The sequence below is a fragment of the Syngnathoides biaculeatus genome, chromosome 17 (genome assembly GCF_019802595.1).
Source record: "Syngnathoides biaculeatus isolate LvHL_M chromosome 17, ASM1980259v1, whole genome shotgun sequence".
NCBI classification, from domain to species: Eukaryota; Metazoa; Chordata; class Actinopteri; order Syngnathiformes; family Syngnathidae; genus Syngnathoides; species Syngnathoides biaculeatus.
In genome coordinates, this window is record NC_084656.1 from 17,471,098 (window position 1) to 17,484,654 (window position 13,557).

Genomic DNA, 13,557 nt, shown 5'->3' on the forward strand with positions numbered 1-13,557 from the left:
ACGACGACTCCCTCCTCCCAGTCAACCCAGGAGCCAAGTGTCCGACCGCGGGCAGGTGTCCGCCTCGCTCCACGGCCCTTTTCGTTCGGAAGTGGACGTGCCCCGTTTCGAGGGTGTCCACGCCTTCCCTTTCGGTCATGATGAGAGGAAGGCAGGCGAGTGAGGAGGAACCCCGTAGTCGTCGTCGTCATAGTAGTAAATCGCCGTGTTGTCTTAGCAAGCTAGTAGTGGTCTCTTAGTTTAACCCACCGGCGGTGTGACGTTTTCTCTCTCTCTCTCTCTATATATATATATATATATAATTTTTTTTTCTTTTCTTCAATATTCACAACATAACCCGTCCGTAATTAATTTCCTCGGCGGACGAGGAGGAGCATCCCACTTATATTAACCGCGACGAACCCAAAACACGGACTCGGCGAGAGATAAAGGCTGGCAGGAGTCAACATGTTCGAGACAAGAGGAATCCCGTTCTTGGTCCTCGACGTCGTCTGCCTCGTTTTAGGTATGTATGTGGGTCCGATTAATCGGATACGAGCCGCGGTAGAATCGGACGGGAAGCGCCGAAAGTCGCAACAACAACTGCCGCGGAGGCAAAGAGCTGCTTTGCATTGCATGCAAATAATGAAATTTGTCAACTGAACAGTCACGTTTTAGGGCTTTTTGCATCATCGGAAAGCCCAAAATTTCCTTTAACTTGGTATGACAACAAAGAGGAAAAAAAGATGAGGGTAAATATTGCAGAAAAATCTAATATTGCAATATGTTTTTCCTACACCAACAATTATTGTAAAGAATAAGTTCAATTCTCTCACAAAGAACATATTGCAAGAAAAAGTCATTCCACAAATCACGGCATATTAGGTCATTATAACAAGTTATTATCCAGAAGGAAATGTACACATTACCAGAATACTTTTGTGACTTTTTTTGGATTAAATTAATACATTATGCTCGAAATATTCTATCTTTTCACCTGTGAAATTACAAAATGCAACAATTCCTGGTTATAGTATGACATTTTTCCCCACTGGTGAGGTTCTGGTCTTATTCTCCTGGTAATACCTTGTAAGATTCAATTTTCTCTCATTATTCTAGCTTTCTTTACACCCATTGAATAATGACTTATTTAAAAAAAACGTATTTAATATAATTATATTTCATAAATATATTCATTATATATATATATATATTTAATTTAATACAGGTTTTAACAAGAATTTTTTTACAAGATTACAACTTAATGCTCTTAAAATTATGGCAATTTTTTTTCCTCACAATAATTTAACTTTACTGACCTTATTCTTGTATAATTACTTTCCCCCCCCCCCTGCAAATGTAACTTTACTCCTATGATATTACAAAATGCAAGTTCATTTAATGATAGCAATATTCTGACTTGTTAAAGTGCGAGTTTATGTTGGGTAATATTCTGACAAAAAAAAGTTTTGTCTTTTAATATTATGACTTTACCCGCACTATATAGCAACTTTTCTCTCTCTTAAAAAAACTTTCTTCCTAGTAACACAGGCCTAAACCGCCCTTTGTAATATGACACCAGTCAGACCATGACATTTTGTATTTCAGTTCAACTTAAGTGTTTTTCTAGACTACTTAAACAACCGCAGCTGAACCAAAATGCAATCCATATTTTGCGACTGTTGCGATGCAGATGTCCTGTTAACCATGCTAGCATGAATCACTGATTTATTAATTTTTTTTTTTAATTCACAATGTGATTATAGGGTGCGCTGACCTTAAATAGTCGCTTCATTGTTGCAAGGGGTGACTCACGCTTTCTTTGTGTCCTGTTATGGATTATGTAAGAAAAGATTTATTTTTTTTTGGGGGGGGGGGCGGGGGGACTCTTGGTGTAAACTAGCAACCACACGCTTCTGTTCTGTTTCTGTCTTCGCTTCCCTGGCATTTCAGCTGCCGAGTCCAATCAAACGGCAACAGCTGAGAGCAGCGTGCTCCAACGGGTCATGTGCTTCAGCTGTTTTTTTTTAATAAATACCAGACAATGCGCCCCACAGCTGAGTAATAAGGCCAAAGACTGCAGGAAATCACTGCGGCATTTCCAGTGGGACTTTGGACCCGTTTGCATAAGAAGCTTTCATGCTTGATCAACAAGCAACAAGCGGGAGGGAGGGGAGTGCTGAGTTGACAAGCTTGTCACTCTCATTATTATTATCGTTAATATTATGTCACATATATTATGGAGGTTGATTCATCCTAAAAATATGAGTAATCCTTTCCCACTTGTGTAATAAACACACACACACTTTGCCCCTTTAAAGTGTGCTTCAACCCAGACACGCATTTAAGAAATAAAATGGTAACTAAGATGAATTTGTTATGTGACCGCACTCAAATCACAAATTATTCTTATTAATATGCAAGATCATTATTGGACAGATAATTATTGAACACATAGAGAGTCTTGGGGGTGGATATTTTATGTGAATCAGATCTTATTTGGGAAAAACTGGAGAAGTAAATGAAAGTTTCCCGATGGGAAAAAAACTGGTAAAATTGGTGGTAAGAATGTCATAGTGCTACAAAAAATACATTTAATGTCAGAATGGAGAGGAAAAAAAAGTGATTTCAAGAGGAAAATAAGTAGTAATATTTCAAGAATCTGATCATAATAGATAAAAAATAAAATCTTAATATGCCAGTTTCTTCAAGGGTATGAATACACGGCATTAAAAAATGACTTCATGCAAAAGTTGTAATACTGCTGGCATGAAGTTGTCATACCACCCAAAAATAAAAAATAAAATGAATGAGATATTGCTGAATTTAGGTAATAAAAAAATAACACTATTATAATATTTGAATATAATAAATGCAATTCTGCGAGAAAAAAAATCATTTTATCCATGAGATATTGATGAATGTAGGTAATAAAAAAATACCACCTATATTTGAATATAAAAATAATTTTGCAAGAAAATTTCATTTTATAAATTTTTAAAAAAAAAATGAAAATGCATAGCCAGACCCTTTTCTTAAGCCTTTTTTTTTTTTTTTTTTTTAAATTCAGGCATGAGGATTTCACGGAAACGATCGTTGCGTTACCGTGTCGTTACCCAGCCTGAGAAAACAGATCTCAGGGCTTACTTTTAATAAAATTCGCCCATGTGTGGAATGTAAAACAAGATCTCAACGAAATACAACAATCTGTATAAAACGAACCTACATGAACCCCTTTATTTTTAATGATTAAAACGCCCAGCTTTGTCAGTGTGGTTTACAACCAGCACCGGTTTCCGCTTCTGCGCTGCGCATGCGCAAGGTCGAGTTATTCATATCCGGGTCACTCAAACGCTAGTCAAACATGTCGGTTGCTAAGCGTAAAAGACAAAATGCTCATGCCTGCTAAGGCTTTATTCTGAAGTACATGTAAAAACCGGTTCCCATGAGCATTATCAATGGGAACCGAAAAATCGTTTCCCAGGACAAAAATCAACGGAACTGAAAGATCGGTTACCATACTTGCCGAAATTCTCATGCCTGAAATTCCAACCATTTCTCGTCACCCAGTTATGGTAACCAGCACGTCGCGTCACGTATCGACTGTTTGTGAAAACGAGCTGATGACATTAAAAGCTACGTTGACCCATCCAGTCATAGATTTGTGCCTACCATTTTCTTTCCCTCTGACCGTGTGTCCTCCACAGGGGGGCTGCCCCTGGCGGCCTTCAACCTGGGTAAGATCCGCCCCTACCAGAGGGGCTTTTTCTGTAGCGACGACAGCATCAAGTACCCTTTCCACCACAGCACCGTCACCTCCACCGTGCTCTACACGGTGGGCTTCTCGCTGCCCATTAGCTGCGTAAGTAGCAGGCCGTGCCGGCGGGAGGGGGGGGGGGGGGGACACCCCCAACCTCCCGAGTGCATGCGGCTTTTCCTCATTTAGCCTTTGACTCTTTCCCGACGAGGATGTCCACTCAAGACAAACTAAAAGGGACCAAAATCCCAGACAAGCGGCACCTTCGAACGTAAACGGCCGCCCTTTAGCGCTTTTGGCAGCACACCATACGTTCTTTATCAGTTGGCACATACGCACACCTTATCTGGGAATCATATTTGTCACGCTTGCGTATCAGGGAGACTCTCCGCAAAGCTCCGCCCACACCCCGTGATGGAAAAAAACATTTTGTCAAGTACGCCTGCTTCCAATTTGGTAGCATGCTCGACAAAATTCCAGGATGCTTTTGTCACTGAGCGACACCATGAAAAGATTCCCTGTTTTTTTTTTCGTTTTTTTAGCTAAATCTCATGATGGATGGCGAGGAATCTTTGTCTTCACACGAATCACCGCTGTTAATCATCCCCCAGGAATAGCCGGAATGTTCTTTTCTGGAAGGGGCGACACAAGCTTCCCGACAGCGTTCCGTTATAGCTCTTATTTCGTCCCGCGGGGATAACCGGGACGACCGTCGTCTCAGTCACGCTTTCAAAACATTTGTCAGACGCGATTCTGAGAGTTCCTGAAAGCGTGGCCGGGACGTCGAACTAACTCCTTGCTTCTTCCTCCTAACATCGTAACCACTAACATCAGCTACTTCCCCGAGTCTTCCTGCCAGGACGCCACTGCCGCAGCAGCCTCTGCAGTCTCCTGGAAGATGCGACCGCAGTGTTGCGTCATGGGTAGAACTAATCTAATAACATGTCATTTTTTTTTTTCTGTCTCTCTCTGTCTTTCACTGCTTCTCTGCCAGCTGGACTCCCGTTCGCAATACTCACCATGCTACACAAACCGTTCCACCGAGGATTTTTCTGTCGCGATGATTCGATCAAGTACCCGCTTAGAGACGACACCATTTCCTATCAGTTGTTAGCAGGTGTCATGATTCCTCTCACTGTGCTCACTGTAAGTGCAATTTGCAATTACACGTTTTTTTTTTTTGTTTTGTTCTTGCTGTTTTTAATACGTTTCTTATGTAATCTCCGAAAGCAGTGCTTCTCTAACTGGGGTCTGCAAAATAGTTCGCAATAAATTTGCAGTGTACGTCGTATCATTAAAAATAGAATTCAATAAAATCCAGCGGGCACACCAGTGACAAAAACACATTTCTCCCTAGTTTAACTTTTGATCAACTAAATATAATAGCGATGTAAAAATCACACATTTTGATATTGATTTTTTTTTTTTAAATACTCTTACAGGGATAAAGTTCCATTTTTCTTCTGAGAGCATAATGTGTACCGTAAATCCCGGCCTACAGAGCGCACCTGGTTACAAGCCTCACCGAGTGCATTTGTAAAGGAAATACCATTTGGTACATACGTACACCGCAGCTGTGTAAAACCCGCAAGTGCCCACATTGAAACGCGAGATATTTACAAAGAAAGACGGTACACAGAAAGAGTTTAAGGTTAATGCTAGTCTAACGCTAGCGCTAACGCCGTGCTAAAGCTAGTGCTCGCGCTAATGTAGCGGTAACGCTAACAGGGCCCGTTAAAATAAAACTTACTATTATAAAATATCACTGAGACACTCCAGTAACACAGCAGCAACACGCTAGCACAGCACTAATAGGGCCGGTAAAAGTCACTTCCTCGGCACATATATTCCGCCGGTCTCGTGCTTACCTTTTCCGCTCGAGTGCCCCCTTGCGGCCGTTAGAAAAAAAAAATGCACAAATTAGACGCGTCACCGCATAAACCGCAGGGTTGAAAGCGTGTGAAAAAAGTCGCAGCTTGTAGGCCGGAAATTACGGTAGTTTTTTTCCAAGAATATAGTCCATTATAGTATACTATAAGTTAGGTGTCTTTTATATAAAAATGTAGAAAAGGCAAAAAAAAATGCACAATATTACGTGAGAACAATTAAATTTTTGAAATTCACATTTTAGAATATAGCTTTCAACCCTCCCCCGGTGAAGTTTGGCTTTAATATAAAAAAATTTACGACTATCTTGGAATAACATTTTTTTCACCCTCAAATAGGACTTGATTCTGAAAAGAAAAAAAAATCATAACTGTTTAATTCCCATGGCATTAAGGCCTATCTTTTTTTGGGGTAATCCGCTCAACGGTTACATTTTATAGCAAGTCGCTACGCCTTGATGCCATTGATTTGTTTATTGAGCGGCAACTGGCAGAAGGCCCGATTGGTTCAGGCTCAACTCGTTTGTGCAAGTGCCTGCAGTGAATGTTGACAGTTTGTGTACGTGCAAGTGTCTGAACAACCCAAAAATTGTGAGCAGTGTTGATTTTAATAAGGGTTTCCGGTCGATTTAGGCCTGCGGTAAGACGATTCCCCACTTCCGAATAATTTGACAGGGACTGAGAAATTGCGCATAGCATCGTCGCAATGGTTCACTTCACGTTGAGGCTTTTTGCTGCCCGAAGAACCGAAGCGTCGTCTATGCAAACATAGCAAAAGTCGTCTGGGGGGAAAAAAAAAAAACAAACTTATGTTCAAACAGTAAAATTCATTATTGGTTCCAAAAAAGAAGCAGCGCGAGGTTGCCCAAGCTAGCAGAATCTAACTGCGAGCACTGCTTCTGTCTCTTTGTGTGCGTGCTTATTAATATATTTGTAAACACGTTTAAGTGGACATCCTCTCAGTCAAGCGTTAATCCTAACACCTCATTGGACTTCCTACTCTTTCAGCTTGTTTTGTGACTTTTTTCCTGTGTGTGTGTGTGTGGGGGGGGGTCTTTTCTTGCATCAACTTGTTTGTTTTTTTTTAACTAATGTAGGTTCTTGCCATTACTCTTAAAATCTCCTTTTAGAAAGAAAAAAATTGTTTGCACAATACACAAGTTTGGAACGCACTGTGATTCGCATCTGGTTGTTGGGGGGGTTGTTTTTTTGGGGGGTTAGGACAGACCTCAACTGTAAAAAGAAAATTTCGCAAAAGGAATAATGGCCCTAAAAGTGACTAATTGCATATATTAATAGTTTAAGTACAAAAATGTATCGCGCAAATTATGATTTCAAAACATTACAACAGCATTTTGCAGCTCAACAATTGTGATGATTATAACAATGATGAATTACTGAAGCGGCTCTGTCCGGTATCGAACATTGAACATTTGACAGCGCAGCAAAGTACAGGAGGTTCAGCGATGGCGCCCGACTCTCTCGTGGCAGTCGGGAAAAAAAAAAAAAAAAAAAAAAACACCCTCGTGGGCCCCTGCCCGACCCGAGCGCCGTAGCAGTTAGCGCTAAAACAGCTAGCGCTTCTACGCTTGTTGGCCCAAAAGCGCTGCTGTAACCAATTACACTAATTTTGATGCCGTGTTTAATTGTAGTTCAGGGAAACTACCCTGAGCGCAAACATGGCCGCCGCCATCTTGTGTACGTTATACACTCCCGCTGACTGTCAATCATAAATTTAACGTGGGCTGTTTTTCGATTTTTGTTGGGTTGAGCGAGCATGTGTGGGAAGAAATGGCCTTCTGCTTTCCTCAGATGAAAGTTTGGTTGAGTAGAATTTTTCTTTTTTTTTTTTTTTTTAAATCATCTCGCTGTTCTAGGATTTCGCAAATAGAAATTATGTTGGTCATCATCACTAATCTAAAACAGAACAAATTTAGTCTGACTTCCCATCAGACAGTTAAGAAGAAAAAGGGGAAAAAATGTCCTTGGCTAAAAATATTGGCACGCGAGGGATGCCGATATTTTTGAGAGCAAGACCAGTTAAAATTTAAAACAGGACGTGAGGAGGACGAAAAAAAAGCCCAGCATATTATCAAATGATTGAAAGCGTGGATTTTGTTTTGAAATACAAGCAGCACACTGTTTTGATTGCGCCCCTTTTGTCCGACAGATGATATTCGGCGAGTGCCTGTGCGTGTACCTCAAGCGGCTGCGGTCCAAGTCGTCATACGGCAGCTACGTGGCGCGCGTCTACAAGGCGGTGGGCACCTTCCTGTTCGGCGCCGCCATGAGCCAGTCGCTCACCGACATCGCCAAGTATTCGGTGGGCCGCCTCCGCCCGCACTTCCTGGACGTGTGCAAGCCCGACTGGGAGGGCTTCAACTGCTCGCTGGGCGACTACGTGGAGCATTTCGCCTGCACCGGAAACCCCACCGCGGTCAATGAGGGCAGGTGGGATTGAAAATATGAATTTCACAACGCAATTGGGTGAACCAGTTGGGCACTTTTCAAAATAAATTGGATTTGTACTGTGCACGCTTAAAGTAATATATTTATAATTAAGTTTCCCCCCGCATATAAAAGAGAAAAATAAAATGGTTAAAGCAAGACTTAAAAACAACATTGATCAGATTTTAAAAAAAAAAAATGTCTGCAGTAACGATAAAATTCCATCTAACATTTTAAATGTAATGTACTTCCGTAGTTCCCGACCTACAGAGCGCACCTGGTTACAAGCCTCACCGAGTACATTTGTAAAGGAAATACCGTTTGGTACATTGATATGCTGCAGATGTGTAAAAGCCGCAAGTGCCCATATTGAAACACGAGATATTTACAAAGAAAGATGGTACACAGAGAGTTTAACGCTAGCGCCGCTGCGCTAAGACTAGTGCCGCCCGGCTAACGCTAGAGCTAGCACCGCGTTAACAGGGCTAGTTTAAAAAAAAAAAAAAAAAAAAAAAAAAAAACACCCTCGTGGGCCCCTGCCCGACCCGAGCGCCGTAGCAGTTAGCGCTAAAACAGCTAGCGCTTCTACGCTTGTTGGCCCAAAAGCGCTGCTGTAACCAATTACACTAATTTTGATGCCGTGTTTAATTGTAGTTCAGGGAAACTACCCTGAGCGCAAACATGGCCGCCGCCATCTTGTGTACGTTATACACTCCCGCTGACTGTCAATCATAAATTTAACGTGGGCTGTTTTTCGATTTTTGTTGGGTTGAGCGAGCATGTGTGGGAAGAAATGGCCTTCTGCTTTCCTCAGATGAAAGTTTGGTTGAGTAGAATTTTTCTTTTTTTTTTTTTTAAATCATCTCGCTGTTCTAGGATTTCGCAAATAGAAATTATGTTGGTCATCATCACTAATCTAAAACAGAACAAATTTAGTCTGACTTCCCATCAGACAGTTAAGAAGAAAAAGGGGAAAAAATGTCCTTGGCTAAAAATATTGGCACGCGAGGGATGCCGATATTTTTGAGAGCAAGACCAGTTAAAATTTAAAACAGGACGTGAGGAGGACGAAAAAAAAGCCCAGCATATTATCAAATGATTGAAAGCGTGGATTTTGTTTTGAAATACAAGCAGCACACTGTTTTGATTGCGCCCCTTTTGTCCGACAGATGATATTCGGCGAGTGCCTGTGCGTGTACCTCAAGCGGCTGCGGTCCAAGTCGTCATACGGCAGCTACGTGGCGCGCGTCTACAAGGCGGTGGGCACCTTCCTGTTCGGCGCCGCCATGAGCCAGTCGCTCACCGACATCGCCAAGTATTCGGTGGGCCGCCTCCGCCCGCACTTCCTGGACGTGTGCAAGCCCGACTGGGAGGGCTTCAACTGCTCGCTGGGCGACTACGTGGAGCATTTCGCCTGCACCGGAAACCCCACCGCGGTCAATGAGGGCAGGTGGGATTGAAAATATGAATTTCACAACGCAATTGGGTGAACCAGTTGGGCACTTTTCAAAATAAATTGGATTTGTACTGTGCACGCTTAAAGTAATATATTTATAATTAAGTTTCCCCCCGCATATAAAAGAGAAAAATAAAATGGTTAAAGCAAGACTTAAAAACAACATTGATCAGATTTTAAAAAAAAAAAAATGTCTGCAGTAACGATAAAATTCCATCTAACATTTTAAATGTAATGTACTTCCGTAGTTCCCGACCTACAGAGCGCACCTGGTTACAAGCCTCACCGAGTACATTTGTAAAGGAAATACCGTTTGGTACATTGATATGCTGCAGATGTGTAAAAGCCGCAAGTGCCCATATTGAAACACGAGATATTTACAAAGAAAGATGGTACACAGAGAGTTTAACGCTAGCGCCGCTGCGCTAAGACTAGTGCCGCCCGGCTAACGCTAGAGCTAGCACCGCGTTAACAGGGCTAGTTTAAAAAAAAAAAAAAAAAAAAAAAAAAACACACACACACACACATATATACTGGTTAAAATCACTGAGACACCACAGTAGCACGCTAGCGCAGCGCTATTAGGGCCAGACCGGTGTTATAATGCTAACGCTAAAGCTAGCACTGCGCTAACAGGGCTGGTTAAAAAAGAACACATACTGGTAAAAAAAATCACTGAGACACCGCAGTCACACCCTAGCGCAGCACCTAACAGGGCCAGTCTGGCGTTATACTGCTAATGCTGCACTAATGCTAATACCACGCTAACGCTGTGCTAATAAAGCCGGTTAAAAAAAAAACATACTGGTAAAACTCTCTAACACACGGCAGTAACACGCTAGGGCAGCGCTAACAGTGCCGGACAGGTAAAAGTCACTTCCTCGGCACATATATTCCACCAGTCTTACTCTTACCTTTTCCGCTCGAGTGCCCCCTTTGAAAAAAAAAAAAAATGCACAAATCAGCTGCATCAGCGCATAAACCGCAGGGTTGAAAGCGTGTGGAAAAAAGTCACGGTTTATAGGCCGGAAATTACGTTACTCTTTTCTCCAAAATACAAATTTCACACAGAATGAAATCAAATTCCACACACACCACTGTACAAAAAATATATACATATATTTTTTCACGACACGCTCCTTAATCTTAAGACGAACTCCGTTTGACAATTAACGCTGGCATTTTGCATCGAATAAAAAAAGATTTAAAGCGCGGTAGCTCTTTGTTCCCTCACAGCTGATCTATTTTCCACTGCGGAGACTGAAATAGATCAACTCAAGTGGTTGAAAGTGACCTTCGGGGGGGGGGTCGTGCGCGTTATCAGCAGGAAACGCTCTGCGGCGAGAGGATGTGCAGCTCCTATTTCCAAAGCAACGCCACATGGCTTCCCTTCTCTTAAATAATCAAGCAAAGCGGCGGCAGTGAAGAGTCAGGAGGAAAAAAAGAAAAACGAAAAAGAAAAAGAAAAAGCGCTCATCTGGCAGCAACAAAGCATCCCTCCGGGGGCCTCATCCACATTTCCAGGGCGTGGTCGCCCGACTGTTTGTGTTTGCTGGAGCCAATCTTCCTCTCCCTCCCTCCCTCCCTTCCTTCCTTCCCTCCCTCGTCAACCTGCAGCGTGCGCGTTTAATAAAAAGCTTTTATGCGTGGAAACGTCGGCCAATTGTAAAACAGGCAGCAGGTGGGGTGGGGAGGTCGGGGGGTGGGGGTGGGGGGGATCGCCTTACTGCAACGCGACTCCTCCCGCGCCTCCTTTGGAAACTCGCCGCGGAGACCAAAGAAGGGAGGAGGCCTGCCGCTGTTTTGTAAATATTGGCAAGTACTGCAGAGGAACTATGCAAGTGCTATGCGCCGTGTAGGCGATGTTTGAAGTCATATTTTTGAAAGGGGGGGGGGGGGGAGACGACTGCTGCATTATAATAGCAGAAAAATAAGGCGTAAAAATTGCCCAACCACCGTTTCGGTTAGATTTCCAAATTAAATGCAAATAAGTAAAAAAAAAAAAAAAAAAAAATGCTCAACTGCCAATTTTGTCATATTTCCAAAATAAAATATTGGAAAAGGAGTGATGTAGTGGTACACACGACCGCCTTCGGCGCAGGGCGACGTGGGATCGATTCCCGCTCGGCGACGGTGTCGTTAGCCGCCCTCCGACCGACTGGCGCCCAGTTCGGGGCGTGGTCCCGCCTTTTTTGGCCCGAAGCAAGCCGGGACGGGCGCCGGCTTTCCCGCAACCCTTGTGAGGATAAGCGCCTTGGATAGTGACACGACATCATTGTAAAAGGAAATAATCCAAAATCAATCAAAATTTTGTTGAAATACAAATGATTGTGTATGACAATCAAGTGTAGAAATTGATTCTCTTGTCAGTGTGTACCACTGCGATTATTAATAGTGCTGATGAAATTAATAATAAATACTTCACCATGAGTTGGCACATTGTGAAAAAAAATAAAATAAAAAAAAGCTTTTAACCTCATGTTACGTTCTATGTCCTATTGCTCATATTTTGTCTTTCTTTTTCTTTCCGTCCGTCCCAGGTTGTCTTTCTATTCCGGCCACTCGTCCTTCTCGATGTACTGCATGCTGTTCCTGGCGGTGAGTATTAATATTTACGCGAACGGATAAACACTGGAAGAAAGGCCCCCCCCCCACAAAAAAAAAAAAGTCATTTTTATACGAGGAAGTACGTTTTAGTTACGTGAATGGTGTGCAAATACTGTGGAAAGGTTCAGAGTTTGGATTAAATATGAGGATGTTTGCTTAAAACGGGAACTACTTGATTATCGTGTGGGAAAAATGGGAAACAACTGACTTCCTGTTAACCCTTTCTCCTCATTCACAGTGCAGTTTTGAAGGTTTTGCTTTCCATGAATCTACGTATATAATAATAATAATATCAAATGGAGGCGGCACGGTGGGCCCATTCACAAAGTGTGTGGAGTTTGCATGTTCTTCCCGTGCCTGCACATCTCAAAAATATGCAACATTAATTGGACACTAAATTGCCCCTAGGTGCGATTGTGAGTCCGGCTACGTGCCCCGCGATTGGCTGCCGACCAGTTCAGGGCGTACCCCGCCTCCTGCCCGTTGACAGCTGGGATAGGCTCCAGCACTCCCTGCGACCCTTGTGAGGATGAGCGGGAAAAGAAACTGGATGGTAACAGCCACCATTTAAAGAGTCTCTTAATGCTAAAGTTCTGATGTTCTAGTAGACTTTTATTGACTTCTTCAATGGTGGCAAAAGTTTTGAAATTTATTATATATATGTAATTAAATATCACAAAAGCTACTTTTTGAACAGGGAGTAGGGTGTAGCCCTTTGATATTATCCATCCATCAATTTTCTTCTTTCATCCAGCTGATCCCACTGTTCCATTTTGCTCCACTATTCTCGTAATTTTTATTTATTTATTTATTTATTTTATGTGTGGCTTCAGCTGTACCTGCAGGCCCGAATGCGTGCGGAGTGGGCTCGCCTGCTGAGGCCCACCATCCAGTTCTTCCTGATCGCCGCCTCGGTGTACACGGGCCTGTCGCGAGTGTCCGACTACAAGCACCACTGGAGCGACGTGCTGACCGGCCTCCTGCAGGGGGCGCTCATGGCCATCCTGGTGGTGAGTTTTTCCCCAGAGGCCTTTAGCCGGCGTCGCTACGGAAAGTATTCAGACCCCCTTCGAGTTTTATATTGCAGCCATTTGCTAAAACCAACTCATTTATTCCTTAAATGTATACACAAAAAATGAACTATCATAAATATTCACACCCTTGCCTCGGTATTGAATATATAATCGAACCAATGCAGCCATTTTTTGGGGGGAATGATGAAGTTTTTCGCACCTGGATTTGGGGATCCTCTGCCTTAGCATTTTAGCTGTTTCCTTCGGGTCATTTTCTTGTTTGAAGGTGAACCTTAAGCCCGGTCTGAGGAAGTTTAGAATCCAGAATCTCGACCCGTCATCTTGTCCCTCCGTCTGCAAAACACCCCACGGCACAATGCCGCCGCCACCGTCGCGTCACCGTTGGGCTTT

The 13,557-nt window shown here is 42.8% G+C and overlaps 1 protein-coding gene across 1 annotated transcript in view; it reads left to right on the forward strand.

Moving 5' to 3' along the window:
- The window catches only part of plpp1a (phospholipid phosphatase 1a), a 14,485-nt gene continuing 928 nt past the window's right edge, over positions 1-13,557 (forward strand). The window contains 5 exon segments of the mRNA XM_061802047.1: positions 1-505; positions 3,687-3,841; positions 7,793-8,073; positions 12,067-12,124; positions 12,967-13,143. Coding sequence (XP_061658031.1) covers positions 448-505; positions 3,687-3,841; positions 7,793-8,073; positions 12,067-12,124; positions 12,967-13,143 — 729 coding nt within the window. The 5' untranslated portion in view covers positions 1-447.